Source organism: Pyrgilauda ruficollis, unplaced genomic scaffold (assembly GCF_017590135.1).
Source record: "Pyrgilauda ruficollis isolate IOZ18807 unplaced genomic scaffold, ASM1759013v1 scaffold25, whole genome shotgun sequence".
NCBI lineage: Eukaryota > Metazoa > Chordata > Aves > Passeriformes > Passeridae > Pyrgilauda > Pyrgilauda ruficollis.
Genome location: NW_024523822.1, coordinates 9,098,419 through 9,113,605, shown reverse-complemented (window position 1 = coordinate 9,113,605; position 15,187 = coordinate 9,098,419). Strand labels below are relative to the sequence as shown.

General features: G+C 45.3%; 2 protein-coding genes across 2 annotated transcripts in view; one reads left to right on the top strand and one right to left on the bottom strand.

The window, feature by feature from the left end:
- Nucleotides 1-11,473, bottom strand: part of GRHL2 (grainyhead like transcription factor 2) — a 152,883-nt gene extending 141,410 nt beyond the window's left edge. Inside the window, exons 1-2 of the mRNA XM_041470564.1 lie at nt 11,417-11,473; nt 9,093-10,010 (exon numbers count right to left, since the gene is read on the bottom strand). Of these exons, the coding sequence (XP_041326498.1) occupies nt 9,093-10,010; nt 11,417-11,473 (975 nt within the window). The remainder of the gene's footprint in view (nt 1-9,092; nt 10,011-11,416) is intronic.
- On the top strand, nt 9,505-14,967 carry ZNF706 (zinc finger protein 706). Its single transcript, XM_041470702.1, has 4 exons — nt 9,505-9,661; nt 12,611-12,747; nt 13,943-14,050; nt 14,663-14,967. The coding sequence occupies exons 2-3, from the start codon at nt 12,613-12,615 to the stop codon at nt 14,036-14,038; spliced, it is 231 nt and encodes a 76-aa protein (XP_041326636.1). The 5' UTR covers nt 9,505-9,661; nt 12,611-12,612; the 3' UTR covers nt 14,039-14,050; nt 14,663-14,967.
- Nucleotides 14,968-15,187: the final 220 nt, after the last annotated feature.

Sequence of the window (15,187 nt, the reverse complement as noted above, 5' to 3'; positions counted from 1 at the left end):
CATCTTCCTTATATGTTAATGAATAATGTTATTCCTACCTGACATTATCTGACATTATCTGTCCTTATGCAGACTCAGGCTGGCTAAGGCTCTGCTGTGACATGAGCCACTGAATTGCTCTGAGCCCCCTTCAAAGGCAGTGCCTGAAGGGCAGCAGTGGAGATGTTATTGGAGAGCAGCTGCCCCCAAGGGGTCAGGGTTTAACTTCTCTAGGCTCTGCTGTGTCTGTGGTAGAGACTTGGACAGCAGGCTGGAACACGTTTGCTAACACCAGACTTATCTGGTCTGGACTCAGCCCTTTCTTTCAAGAATGGATATTGGATACTTTTTGAGGATTACTGGTATTGTGCTGGATATCACTGCTGCGGCCCTTCTGTCACAGCACAGTGGAACAGCTGTTTCCTCCTTAGTCTAAGTAACAGGATCTTGAGAGCCTTCCTGGAGGCCATGTGACTCGGTCAGAAGTGCCATCACTAGACTGTGCCAGGGCAAGTAACCCTAATACTCCAAACCACTGTCTCTCCTCTCACAAGCAGCAGAAGAGCTGCAGGCACTCAGGAGCAACCAGGCTTTCTGCCATGTGATCAAGTTGATTCATCATGTCTGCTCCAGTAAATCCCACCTAAAACTCTTCAGGATGTACTAAGGTTAGATGACAGGCAACATGCAAATATGCCTGCTGGTTTAATATCTCCTGGCCATCATGCTTTGTCCTAACTGTTAAAAACCAAGTATTTTGCACTGAGAAGGTTGTTGGCTGAAGTGGTCACAGGTTTCCAGCCACAATGTCTTTGCCCAGGGCAGGATGCTGAAGCCTTGGGGTCTCTGTGTGTTGTGCAACATATCACAGAGACACTGCAGACACATCTAACATCAACACTGAGATTTAAGAATGCAGCTGTCCCATCATGAGCCAGCTGAGAGCAGGGGATCCAGCATGTGAGGTCAGTGTATTCCACAGGATCACAAAAAAGCAGAGTGCATAATGAGCCTGCCAACTGTGTCCTTCACTGGTTTTTCAGCATTGCCATATAATTTTCCCCAACAGCCCTGAGGAAATTCACAAACACATGACCAGAGTCTTTCCTCTTGCCTGGGCTGTCCTAAGCACAAGGGTGGTTCCTCCCATCTCCTCCTTTTTCCCAAGACAAATATTTCTGCCGTCTTTGAAGGTGGATGTGGTAAAAAGCCACCTCCAGTGCTGAGACAGCAGAGCCATATGTTCTTTCCCATATCATCATGTTTGCCTAAGCACCTCGCCCTGCACAGCACCTCTGTGAGCAATGAGAGCCACCGGCTCTCCAGCTGTGTAGAGCACTAAGGTCGTTTCCTGGCCCAGGGTGGAGTTGTGAGCTGCAGTGCCTGTGCAGAGCATTAGCAAGGCTCTGTGCTGGCAAGGGCCTGCAGGGTTAGAGTGATGAGGAAAAAGGGATCCAAGCTCAGAGTAGCTGTGTCAGCCTTAGTCCCTGCACTGGTGTGTTTGACATGCACAGCTGCACCTGGGTACTGCTGGAGGCTTCCAAGTCAACAGTGGTGTCAGGGCATCCACAGGAACTAGTGAATGTCAGGCTTTCTAGTGTTGGTTGTGGAAACTTTGCCTAGCATATGGGAAGGGACATCTAGAGAAAGATCTGAGGACGACCCTCGGGACTTCAGGGCACCCAGTAAAGCAGTCAGGACAGTAAGACCTGGACCTGGTCACCGTGGGGGGCAGGTTCTCTGCAGCACAGTCTTGAGAAGTCAAAAGAGAAATACAGGTGTCCTGTTTATCGGCTGATGGAAACCAGACTGGGACCTGACTGTACGAAATCTCAAAAAATAATTGCTGATGGGAAGCCAGCCTCGCTGCCAGTCTTTTTTGGTAGTGCTAGTCCCATGAGGACCTGTTCTTACAAAGTACTATTCAATACTAGTTTAAGTTCTTTGGTTTACCAGACAGAAAAGTAAAAAAAGGATTTGATCCTGATTTTAAATATCTGTGAAAAAGATTTCTCTCACCAAGGAACTCTTTACAGTAACAGAGAAAAAAATAAAACCAATATAAAATATGAAACCAGGCTAAATTTATTTTGCTTAAAGGTGCACATTTTAAAATAGGGAACAGGTGAAGTTTGCAAAGGCTTATGTTGTGCAGGCAGCCTTTGGTTTGGGCTTTGAACAGGTGGAGTTGTTACCATGAATACTGGAACATAGGGGACAGTACCAGGAAAAGCCTGGGACAACTGGAGATGTGGGAGTAGGAAGGCTCAGGTGAAGGATGTTAAGGGGTTGCAATCTTGGTTTGGGGATGGAGAGAATGAAGTTTGCAGGTATTTAAGCTGCTTCTGTCTATGCTTAGACAGGATCAGGCCTTTGTCTTCTTGCCTATTGGAAGCACTGTAAAAGACACTTTTCCACTGGGACAAACAGGCATGTCTCCAGCACCAGGCATTTCCACTTCACTTCTTTATAACTCTTTAGCCAGGTTACAAGAGCAGAGTTTTTCAAATCAGCTTTGCAGACCAGTAGTCAGATTAAAATTAGTCTTTTTTTCTTTTTCCTTTCCTTTTTTAACCAGGTAATTTAAATGAGAGCTTTACATTTTTCTAGCCTAGGAAATATTAATAGGCAAAGTCTGTACTTATTGTTACCTCACAACCAGCTCTTGGGACTCTTCTTTAAGTGCCATTCTGCCTGGTTAGAGATGTGCACAGAGTGTTTTCACAGAAGCATTAATTCATCCTCCTTGGTTTTCTCCCACAGTTTCCAAGGAAAAGCCAGGCTAAGGGACAGAGTGAAAAAACAGCCAGCCCTCTGCCTGTGCTGCTCAGACACCAGCCATAAAGCAGGAAAAGGATTTTCCATTCCTCCATCCCATGGCAGTTTGTCCCAAGAGTACACTTTTGAGCATCTACAGAGACATGACTTTGTATATCCACAGTAACTCAGCTGCAGAAGTTCTGTCAATTAGCACAGACATTCTGTCTTGCAGCCCCATAAGTAAAGTCTTTTACCTCTACATAGCTGCCATCTTTTGGAATTGCTGGCTCCTTCCAGGAATGTGTTTTCTGTTCTGCTCCACATCCCATAGCACATTCCTCTGGTGCAGCAGTCTGCGATGTTTTGCACAAAGAAATGGGATCCAGTGGCCTGGTGCAAACCAAATCATTCCCCTGATTTCTCTTGCCAGGTCCTGTTTATCCACCAGTGTTTGTTAGCTAGACCTTACTATGTTCCAAGCGCTGTCAGCAGCTGGCAGGAAACACTGGCAATCAGAGCAATCCCCACAGCTCACTTTGCAGCAGGCTCTTTGGATTCCTGCCTTTAAGTCATGCAGTGATTCCAGAGTGAGTGTAATGGGGCATCTGAAAAGGAGAAAGTTGAAATCCAGCAGATGTTTCTCACTGATCTCTTCCTGAAGCAGCAGACTGCTGGGACTGAGCCAGCACTGCTAACCTGGGAAAACCAGCAGTGCGTGTGTGGCACTTTTGGATGTCCAAAGCTGCTTCCCTTCCATGAAGAATATCCTACAGCTGCAGAGCTCTTTCCTGTGTACTCTCTGTGCTTATTCTCTCATGTGGAATTCTGACATGCACCTTTGGCCTTTTGCTTCCTTATCCTGCAAGATTTTACGTGCTGTTTGGAAAACATGAAGAGCTTCCCATCCTGCCCTTAGCAGTTCCAGAATGGCAATGAAATCTGCACACGGATAACTGAAAAACAGATGGAGAGGTGGATGAGAAGTAATTGCCCCTTCCTCAAGGTACAATAAGCAGCTACCAAAATATTTCCAGTACGAGGCTGGAGCATTGCAGATGGGCTGAAGAAGGAAGCAGAGACAGTGAACTCTTTAAGCCACCTTAACACAGAGTCATCTCTGTGATGTGCAGCCATTCAGAAGCACAGGCTGAGGGATGCATTTCTCTTCTTGAAGCTAGAGGCCACTTGTCAGCAATGTTGGCATGTTTGTGAGAGGTTTTAATCACAATTGTTCCAGGTTTTAACATGCACGTGACACAGTGGATGGATTTTCTTTATGCCTCATACATGTATTTGTATTGATGGAGAGGAGGGAAACCTTGGTATTCTGAATTAATTTAAAATGTACAGATGTATTTGTTTCCATGATAAGACAAGGACTTGAACACATACAAGATTCAAAAGCATGAATGGAGGGCACAGGCAAAAAAAAGGGAATGATTAATTGGAGTGCATTTAAAAATAGTAACCGTACGTAATGCTGAGCAAAGCTAAAATCTATTTTAAACTGTTTATACAGAACGGAAGCGTATGTTCTCAAGGTCTCCAGTTTGTCTATGTGGGTTGGTCAAAAAATTGTGACATGCTGAGAAAGGCATTTGTGCTTTGTTGTTTTTAGCAAAACTCACTTCCAACAAAATGGATTTAAAAGAGGAGAGACTGCAAAATACGTAAAGGTCACAAGGCAATCTTGGCCCATGCTCTCCAGGAGGTGCATCTGCCTTGAAACATTTCAGGAACAGCATCTCCATGCTTCTGACTGCCTCCATCTGTCATTCTTCAGGAGCCTTTTCCTCAAGCCCTCACATTTTTGTCTCTCAGAGGATATGGGCAGCTCCTTATTGCATCCTCCCTTGTACATTTTTTTGCCCTTACAGTAGAAAGGAATGCTCACTGAAGCAGCTCTGTCCATTCTTGCTGGAAAGGGTCAGGCACTATGGGAAGAAAAAAAAACAACCACCAAACCCAGAGAAAGGACAATTAGCTGTAGTCTCTGTGCCACCAAAATCTACCATTGACTTTGGGACACTTCCTTGGGTTTGTCCTAATTTAAGGTTTGGTGGCAAAAGTATTTCTGCAGGCTGCCTTGCTGCACTAGAGCCTAAACCCATGGAAGTGGCGAGGTAGAAGTGAGAGTTATACCAACTTTTGGAAAAGGTTTACAAATGGCCAGCTGGTACACTGCCAGCTCACTCGGGGTGCAGAAGAAGGGGGCACTATCCTGCTAGGAAGGATAATGTCATTCTTATTTATGTGCTTCTGGAGTCTGCTGATGGGACCAGGAGTACTGTGAGGAGCTGTACAGGGAGGCTGGCAATGTGGTGGACATCACCCGAGGTTGTCCTTGTTCTGGAGGATGCCATCCATCAGGTGTCCCTGGAACAAAGAAAGCAGCAGGCAAACTGGGCTGGTTCTTTCAAGCTAGTGTGGAATTGCAAGGGTACCACAAGCATGAGGTGCCCTGCCAAGAGAGCTGTATTGTTGCGCTGGCTTCTTTTCAAAACAGAGCTTAATCTTTGGCTTTCCTTCTCAATTTGTTCATTCTCCTTTTTTCCTACCTTCATTTTCCATTTTTAAACCTTGTGGATCAGCATAGTGTACACTACAGAACACCTAGTTCTACAGCAGCATGCAAAAGAAGGCAGACCATCACGTCCCTTAAAATACATATTTCTGCAGTATATATATTGTGACTTGATATCATCTCATGCCAGTGCAGTGCTAAGAATCTATTGAATCTATGAGCCAAATATGTGATTTAAGATCTCACACTTGTTTGGGATTTGCCACAAGAGCAATACTGTTCAAGCCCATGAGGTGCCCACACCCCAGCTCTGGAGAAGTAGCACACAGCAATCGGGGTCAACAGAGGGCCAGGAGTTAATGCTGTGTCAGGGAGGCGTGAACTGGATGTATGAAAGCTGGAGCTGTGGCTGTGAAAAATGCCTTTACAGGGAAAAGAACAGTGTGCAAACGTGTGGGGGAGGGAGGAAGTGAAAGTCCACAAAGCAGAGAAAGGGTAAATGAGCAAAACACCACTTGTGAGGCCCCCAAGTTGGATAGGCACTGCTGCACAACGTTTTCCATTGAACAGCACTAACTACAAGGATTACAGCCTGGCTGGGGCTCTGCCTGCATCCATGTCATCCTGTCCCTAATATTCAGCAATGCTGACTCTGATCTACCATTGCATCAGCCTTGACTATTCTTTCAAAGGCTATTGGGTTCAAAGCCAATCTCTCCCATTCTGTGTTTGTGTCAATACTGGTCTGCATCCACAAAATCTAGTGAGCAGATCACTGTCACTTGCAGGCCCAGGGCATCTCCTTCCCTTTCCTTCACTTCTTTAGACGTGACAAGGGCTCATGTGGGGCACCACATAAAGCCCCTCAATAGGAGGCACACGGTACCAGCATGCTCCTCCCTGCGAGCGAGGGCCAAGGGCAGCCCTTGGCCACAAGCCAACATTTAGCCAGTTGAGATGATGTTTGATGTGACACTGGGTCAATAGTGAGCACAGGAGCAAACAAACAGGAAAAATACACCACAGTAAGTGCAGCACGGAACGGCAGTGGGAGGACCTGGCAGATGCACAGGGGCTGATTCAGAAGGGAGATGCAGCCCCACCCAGGCTGTTGTGAGCAAACTTGCCCTGCACCTCACGACAACTGCTTTCAAAATGGGTTTAATAACACATGTCAAAATGCCACCTGGCTCCCAGCAGGGAACTGTGGTGTGGACACCAGTCACACCAGGGTGAGACAGCTCAAACTGACCTGCAACAAAATCCAAGTGCCAACAAATTGCTATTGAGCAGAACAGGCATTTTGACCTAATGGCAGAAATTGCACCCCTCTGAGGGCACAGGAAATGATGGAGGGGTGGAATCCAAGGGGATGAGAAATAAGCATGAGAATAACAATCATGACTGTTTAAAAAAAAACCCAAGAAACAATTCTACCTCACAGCACTGGTCCTTCCAGTTTCCTTTGCTGCTTCCCTTCTCAGTAGTCCATCATTTTGGGGTTTATTTGATTATAATATTCAAGCTTGGGCTTAAATTGAAGTCTTGTTTCTCATCAGTTGCCTTATCGTGAGAAGATAACGTCTTTCTTTTTTTAAATTTTGACCATTTTTAGGGGCTACATAAGGGCTAAAATGCCTTATCCTTAAGGAGATGTGTTTTCGACGCATATGGTGCTTCTATAGATTTCAGTGAATTGTAATTTTGTTAGGCTTGGCTTGGGGTAATAAACACCTTGCATTTTGTCTACCCTTAAGTACTGAGAGATGTTCTTGTTTTTCTCTCTATTTTAATGCAGAGAACTTGATAATATTTGTGGGGTTTGGGAGATGTTTTTAAATTAGAAAACAACAATTAAACAAGAAGCACACAGAAAAGTGCTGCAGTGTATTTCTAGCAATTTTAAGATGCGACATTTCAGTCTAACGTTTCCACTTATTTTACATTTTAACTTCTGTTTATACTTTTTTTCATACACTCCAGCTTGTTTCACCTCATGTGGGAGCAACACAGAGGAGAGGAAGTCCACAAGCCAGATAAACTGTAATTACCACAGGTTCATTTTGTCAGAGCTACGCAAAGCATGGAGCGCACAGGCCCGCCCTGCCTCTCTAACAGCTCATTGCATCTACCCCATGTGTCCTTGCTAACCTGCACCTGTGCATGGAAATACCCCCTTTGGTGTGACAAGTAAGTTTCAGGCAGTGAATAAATTTTTAAAAAATTATCTACAGTGAGCGGGAAGTTTTCCTTGTTATCTGAGTAGTAGAAATCTCAGCTTTGGGCACTTATATTCTTCTTTCACTGTGGTGTTTATTTATTTATTTATTTCTAACAGTCTCTTTGGAAGGATCGCAATTGCAAAGCCATGATTTGCAATCACAGGGACCAGTGATGTGACCAGGACCTACAGCACAAAATGACAGAAGACAGAGCAGAAAGAAAAACAGCCACAGTCCCCTGTCCTGCAAGATCTATCCCTTGTTCTTGTAAAAGCAGAAAAAGCTTCCAAGACCAGCCAGAGCTCAGCATGTACTTGGGAGATCCACTTTATCTGAAATTCTTGTCTAGCCAGATGTATAGCAATGCCATAGTATGGGAACGTGACCCTTGAAAAACCCTCTCCAGTTTCACATATAAGGCCAAGAGTCTTTAAAAATAGCATCAGCCAGGACAGAAGCTACTTTTTCACTTATCAATCTCCTCCCTGATGAAAGCAAAACTTCATTCTGAAAGCCACCTGCTTGCAAGCCCAGGACACAAAATGCCTCCCCCTCCACACCACCCCACAAGCCCATGGACATAGACACTTTGAGTGGTTTTTTTAATAGTTGCTTATTTCCATGAAGTTCAGAACCCAGTGACAAGATCATTGTAAGGCAGTGTGGATTGCACCGTCCTCGTATAAGCATTTTCAGTGCTATCAGTTTAATGTGGAAGACATAGTTGCAAACAGGAATATTAGGAAGATTTTTTTTAAAGGAGAATGTTAGGAAATTAATTTTTTTTTTTTTTATTACAGGCTTATGTTTGACTATCTTAGATATAGTGACATCCAGACCAAGTGTCAGAAATCTACTACACAGATCCCTCGTAACTGCTGTCATGCCCTAGGCAAGATAATGGTCTAAAACCTTCACTGTATTCTTTAGGGATTTTTTTATTGTTGTTGTATTTTCCTCTCTTAAGAGGAGATTCCTCTACAATCATTCACCCTCAGCTCTGCAAAACATCAAGCCAACACTTTATAGTTCCTCTGGTAGGCACATTATGTTTGCAGTTTTGCCCCAGACACAGAAGTGTTCAAGACTCCAGGTTTGGAATCTCCAACAATCACTCATGGAGTGGCAGAATGTCATCTCTAAGCAGAGATGCTGCCTGCATTTCACCTTTTCCTAACAGGTGCATAAACTGAGCAGGCACAAACATCCAGCCTCCCTTTGGCTGAATCCGAGGAAGAGGTCCATGGAAAACAGAAAATAAAGATCTCATTTATGCCTCCTTACAGGGCCTGCCTACATCTGTAGCCATGCCAGTCAATAACTCAAATCACATGTGCAAGTGGATACAGCCTGTAAACTTCCTCTACGATCCTTGCAAAACGTGTCCAAACCAGATCTACTGCACTTTAAACTTGAATAAAATTCTTCTCATCGCAGGCTGTTTCCTCTACTTCACTTAACCCTTCAAGCCTACACACGGGCCTCCGCTGTGAGCTGCAGCCGGAGCAGAATGCCCTCCTCTGCACCGCCTTCCCGAGAGCCTCTCCGAGCCCTTTATCCGGATGCCAGCGAGCAGGAGCACCGCTATTTTTAGGCCGCGCCCGTACGCTGAGCACGGAGGAATGTGGCTGGGAGCGGGAGGCAGCCCGAGCCCGGCGCTGCGGCCCCGCCAGCCGCGGCTCCACCCGGGCTGCGCTCCCGGGAGCCGGGCGGGGCAAGGCCGCCTGTCCTGGCTGATCCCGATGCGCGCCAGGACCGGACCCCGCCCAGCGCGGGACTCCGCCGCGCCCCTGCCCGCAGCAGCGCAGGGAGGTCCCGAGGGTCCCGAGGCCGGGCTTGGCGGCCTCAGCCACCCAGTCCGGCTGCTGGCGGTGGAACCCCGCAGGGTCCTCCGCCGCCGGGACGCGAACCCGCGACCCCGTAAGCGCCGCGGCCTCCCGGCCCCGCACCCGCGGGTCCCGCTGCCCCCCCACGCCGGCGTTATGTAACGGCCGCGCGCCGCCATTGGCCAGCGCCGCCCGAGGCGCGCGGGCGCGGGGGCGGGTCCGGCGCGCGCGCACTGCCGGTCCCGGTCCCTCCTCCTCCTCCTCGTTCTCCTCCCGAGCGGCGGCGGCGGCGGGGCCGCGCGGAGCCTCCACAGCGCTCGGCAGGGCCGCCCAGCCCGGATCCCGCACGGGTGAGCAGCGCCGGGGAAGCGGAGCCGAGGGGAGCGGGGTGGGGTGGGGCGGGGCGGGGCGGGGAAAGGGGAGCAGTCCTGGCCCGGGGGAAGGGAGACGGCCCGGCCCGGCAGCGGGGCCCGCTCCGCTTGCGGGCCGCCGCTCCCCGGCTGCGGCCTCCGTCCGTGTGTCTGTCTTTCCGTGGTCGCTTCCCTCCCGCAGTGCACGTGGTGGGGCTGCGGCCGCCCCTGCCCCGCCGGGCCCGCCCGAGGGCCGCAGGCCGGGGCCGGGGCGTCCCTCGCGGAGCGGCCGGCCGAGCCCCTCGCTCCCGGGCGGGGAGGCCGCGGGGCCTCGGGCTGCTGTGTGCCTCTGGAAGTGACAGCGGAGGCAGCTGTCGGTGTCCAGTTTTAGGACTTGAAACTCCGCTCGGATTCTGGTTACTTACATGGAAATGACCCCGTGTGAGGTATGGCTGTGCTGCGGGTTTCAGCCCCGCTTCCCGACAGTGCCCGTGCTGCTGCTGTTATGATTTGGCAGCAAAAAATCCTGTTAGGATTTGGCAGCAGATTTTTTTCCATGTGTTCTGTTTCCTACGTGCTCGCGCGTTCTTTATTTGGAGACAGCAGGCTGTTCTGCTGGACTCTCAGAGGGCGTGCCTGATAGGGAAAACAACACTTACCTGCCTTGTGCAATTGAAATTAGTGATTTGGCTTTGTAGATGAACTCATCGTTCTTTTAAACGAGCTTTGGGATTATTTTTTTTTGTCACTTTCTTGGAATAATAATAGTCTAAACCTTACTTTTCTCTGTTTCAGAAACACTTTGTTTCAGCTGTATTAATGTAACTTGCAGTATTTAAACTCTCGGATTTCTGGTCTTGGACACTGTGTGGTGGTTGATATTTTTGAGCAAATGTTTGTAAAGGTCGTGTTTTCTTGTCTGTGACTTAACTAAAACCAGCAGTTGCCAAGTACCTAAAAGCTCAGTGTGGTTGGCTGTTGTAATGTAGTACTTATCAAAGCACTAAAATACAAAGTAATGTGCAAGCACTTTGTGAAAAGAATTCTTTTTTGTTACATCTGAGTGTTTTCTGTCAGGAACTGTCTGACTCCTGGACAATTGCTGTAATGCTGGTAAAATAGAAGTGAAATAAAACCTACTGTTCCTTCTTGTGTATGCAAAGCTATTGGCAATATATCTTCTTTTTATTTTTTTTATTTTAAGTGGGAATCCAGTGTTCTGATTGAGCCATGCTGTATATAAACAGCATGACGACGCCCTGTCTGGGGTGTTCTGAAGTAGTTGTGGCATCCAGTGAAACACAGACTTGGCACTGACATTGAGTGTTGTATCTTACAGAGGCTGTTGGATGCCACATGTATTTCTGTCTGTTTGTAAATGGAATTTGTGTTGTGTTCAATTTTATTAGCTGTATGGACTTCTGAATTCTCTTTTAGAGAAACTGATGGGGAAGAGGAGGGAACACTGAAGATGTAGTCTAATACTTCTGCAGAGGGTTACATGGTGGTGTTTGTTGCCATGAAAGAGCCGGGCTGTGGCCTCGGAAGTGTCTCTCAATCCACAAGAGCTGTTCTGGGTCTCAGGGCCATTGTTTTGCTCACATGTTAGGCACACGTCCAAAAATTCCCACAATACTAGTGAATTTTCACATGTTGTTAATGTTTCCTAGAACTTAATTTTCGTAATAGTTTTTAAGGGCTTTTCGTGCATATTTACTAGAGGTCGGTCACTGTTTGGGTAGGATTTTCTCTCACCTTGGGAGGCCACCTGTCCTGATGGGAGGGATTGCATGACAGGCGTGCTGTAGCCATGAGTGTGTCTGTCCCACAGGTACCAAACCTGGGACAAGTGCCCAGGATACCCAGAGGGGCAGTGGCCAAGCAGCTGCCCTCCTGGGAGCACAAGACTACTAATTGTCCTGAGAACAGTGGACTTGGAGAGCTGTCCTGTGCTTGGGCAGTGTTGTGCTTCTGAGAGCTGCACAACTGAACCGTGCGTGGGCCGTGAAGGACTGGAGAGACACAAGAGCAGAAATTGGGCTGCTGGGTTATATAACCACATGCTGAATCCTGTTCTGTTGGTGTGCCCAAATCCTGTCTGGTGTCTGCTCTGGGCGTGGGGTAAAGAATGAATTGGGTGTCCTGGTGGCTGCGTGCAGGTGGAGTGCACTGCTGTGGAATGTGATGTCTTGATGCTCCCTGAATTGTGACACTTTTGTCTCGTTTTGTCTTCTGGTGGACCTTGCAATGGTATACGGCAGTAGCATTTACTTCCTTTGTGCTCCTGTGTTAGATGCAGTAATGGCTTCTGATGGGGGCAGTCTTTTTTTTTTTCAAGAAATCATATGCACATAAATGTGGCTGAAAACAAAAACACAATAGCCACCTGTAAAAATCACTTTCCATAAAGAGGAGTGACCTATTGTTCTTGGTGTTCCCAACTTCAAAGCAGCTCACAAGCACCTAAAACAGAAGACAATAACACATCTTGGGTAATACTTTGATTTGTCTTTCTTGAAACTTCTTTCAAGTTCCAGAGATAAAGGTTGAATCTTAATCTTTAATTAAAAAAAAAATTACAAGCAACAAAATCCCTGAATTTTTCAGTACCTTTTGAAAAAGAAAGTAAGCTTCTATTAACTGTAAAGGAAACTATTCATTATTCTGACTCTTGAAAACACTTTACAGAAGTAGAGCTTGAATCTTAGTAGAGGAAGACACCTTAGACTGGCCTAGTAATTCTGGTGTTTATTTTAAGCATGATACTGAACCCAGAGGCTTTACATAGCAAAGAGCTCGAACAGATGTCTGTTGTGTTTGAGTTATGGGAGTTGTAGGCCTTGTGGACCAAGCATACGACTGCATTGTGCTCATGGTTACAGCTCCTCAGTCAGATAGCAGCAGTAGTTTCTCATGTTTGTAGACTAAATGTCTTCTTTTTGTTTGTAGATATGGCTCGTGGACAGCAGAAGATTCAGTCGCAGCAGAAAAATGCCAAAAAGCAAGCTGAGCAAAAAAAGAAACAAGGACATGATCAGAAGGCTGCAGCCAAGGCTGCCTTGATATATACCTGCACTGTCTGTAGGGTAAGAGGAACTAAAGTCAAAATAGTCTTGTAGGGAGAGGTCTGTCTTCCTGCCTAGAACAGGATTTTTAGAAGATTTTATAATGGAAACTAAAATACTTAAGTGGTTGTCTAGCTTGTTGCTGTAAGAAGAGTTTTCATCTGTTATGTGACTTGCTTACAGATTACTCAGCCATACTGGTAATTGAGATAGAAAATCTTAGAGGTCGTGTTCAGGTCTGGTTTGGGTAGTTATTTTGCCTTTTGTATTACAGTGGTCTGCATATGCTCTTAGTATGAGATAGAATATGTAAAAAGTGTGCTGTCAGTTCTTGTTTAGTCTCTACATGGAAACATATTTTGTGATGGAATTGGCCTGTCTTGGAATCAGTGGTTATGGATGTTGCTGTAGAAAGGAGAAGCTATGTGCCAAAAGCTTTAATGTAAGCTTGATACACAGTGACTTTTGCTAGAATAACGTACTTGACAAGAAAAAGGAAATTTGAGTGCTGATCAGATTGTCCTTTTCCTTCTGGCTGGTTTTCCTAAATGCTTCTTTTGGAGCTGAAGGAGGTACTTGCCATTTTCACTTCAATAGTCAGTCTCAGAATAGATCTGCCACTTCAAATGTCTTAAATAGGATTCCAAATTGAGGGTTGCTTACTTAAGTACTTGTAACCAGCTCCTCTTGTTGTGAAATCAGGCTGTAGTATCAATCACTTTGGGCAGTTGATGCCTGCAACTGTGTCGTAGCAAAGGTCTGAGATAGCTTGTGCCAAGTAGAGACTCGGTTCATGCCATATAAGTTCTTGGCTTACTGGTAAAATAAAGAAATGGCTTTCATGAAGATTTTATTCTGTAAAGGATAAGTGTTTATCTTTAAGGTGTTGAAAAAGAAAATGGTGAGGAGGGAGGTTTTCCACCAAACCAGCCTGTGAAGTGCAAGATATGCAGAAAGATACCTAGCCAGAATAACACCATTGATGACCATGCCAAAGCAAGTGTGACAGTAGTGCTTAAAAGCACCTCTGAAAATAGGCAGTTAAATACTCCATCTTACCCTGCAGCTAAATTAGTGGTGCTCTGTCACTATAGCAATGTCATCAAGGAGGGAGTTGGCTTCTGGGGAAAGAAAATAAAATATAGTGGGGATTAGGTTTTGTAGTATTACTTAACTCTTGTACTGTGCATAAAGTTCAATGTCTCTCTTTAATCAGACTCAAATGCCGGATCCCAAGACCTTCAAACAGCACTTTGAAAGCAAGCATCCTAAGACTCCACTTCCTCCAGAATTGGCTGATGTTCAGGCATAAAGTTGTCTACAGGTCATTACCTTAATTTTTAATTGATTGTCTGAGAAAGGTATATTAAAATTGGTTTTTTTACCACCAACAACTGTGACTTAAAACTTGCTTCAGTTCTTTGAATACGAAAACTGCTGTAAGTAATAGTTATACCCCTGAACTGTTAAAAATAGAAGAAAGAAGCAAGCTAATTCTTACATGGGTGAAATGGCTGTGGCATTTCACTGTGCCCGGAGGTTGTTTTAAGAGGGATTAATGTTATTTCAAATGGTCATTCTTAGTGTTGTAGGAATACTTCATTATTTAGTTCTTGCTTTGAAATGTTAGTTTTGCTTTGAACAAAATACATCAGTACAATCTGTCTGTTACTATAAAACATATAATGTAAACAGTTGTTTAGTATATTTCCAACAATTGAGCCTTTTTGTTCCTGAAGTGAATGCAGAAAAATCTGACTTTCTGTGTTGACTGTAGAAGAGATTTCCCAGTAGGCAGTTGTTAGGCTGTAACTGAAAGTGGTTATAATAAAAGGCTGAAATAAGGTAAAAAGCAGTACTATGGTATTTCATTCATCAGAGATAAGCAGCATTGTGTAATGGTTCAGCTTAACTGAGTTGTTCTTGTTTTTTATAGGTGAAGTCATGACACCTATTGACTCTTCTACTGTCAGACCTTACATAACAAACCTGCAGCTGCTTTTCTAAAACTGTTGATCAGCAAAAATGAAGGGGCTACAGAAACATTCATATTTTTATGCTGTTCCCTCTTGGGCTTCATGCAAAGACAATTCTGTGTAAATGTACAGTTGTGCCCTATTTGGAAATCCTAAAAAATCAGTCCATACTTGTTATAAAAAATTTTTTACAATTGTAATTATATTGATGTTCATATTGTGTAAAATAACTCACTTAATAAAGTAGTACTTTGATTTTACAATATCACAGATTAACTCCTTGTAGAAATTCTGTTTCACCTTTCTGCATTATCTGCCTTATAAAATAATAAAATATACAAAAGTGGAATTTTCCCCATCCTGCCAAAACATGAGCAGTATCATTCCACTGCAAGTAATGTACATTACAGTAAATTAATCTTAAAGTGGAGAGGGAAGCTGCTCAGATTTACTGTCCAGTGTGCTGCCTGCTTGAGCCCAGCCAC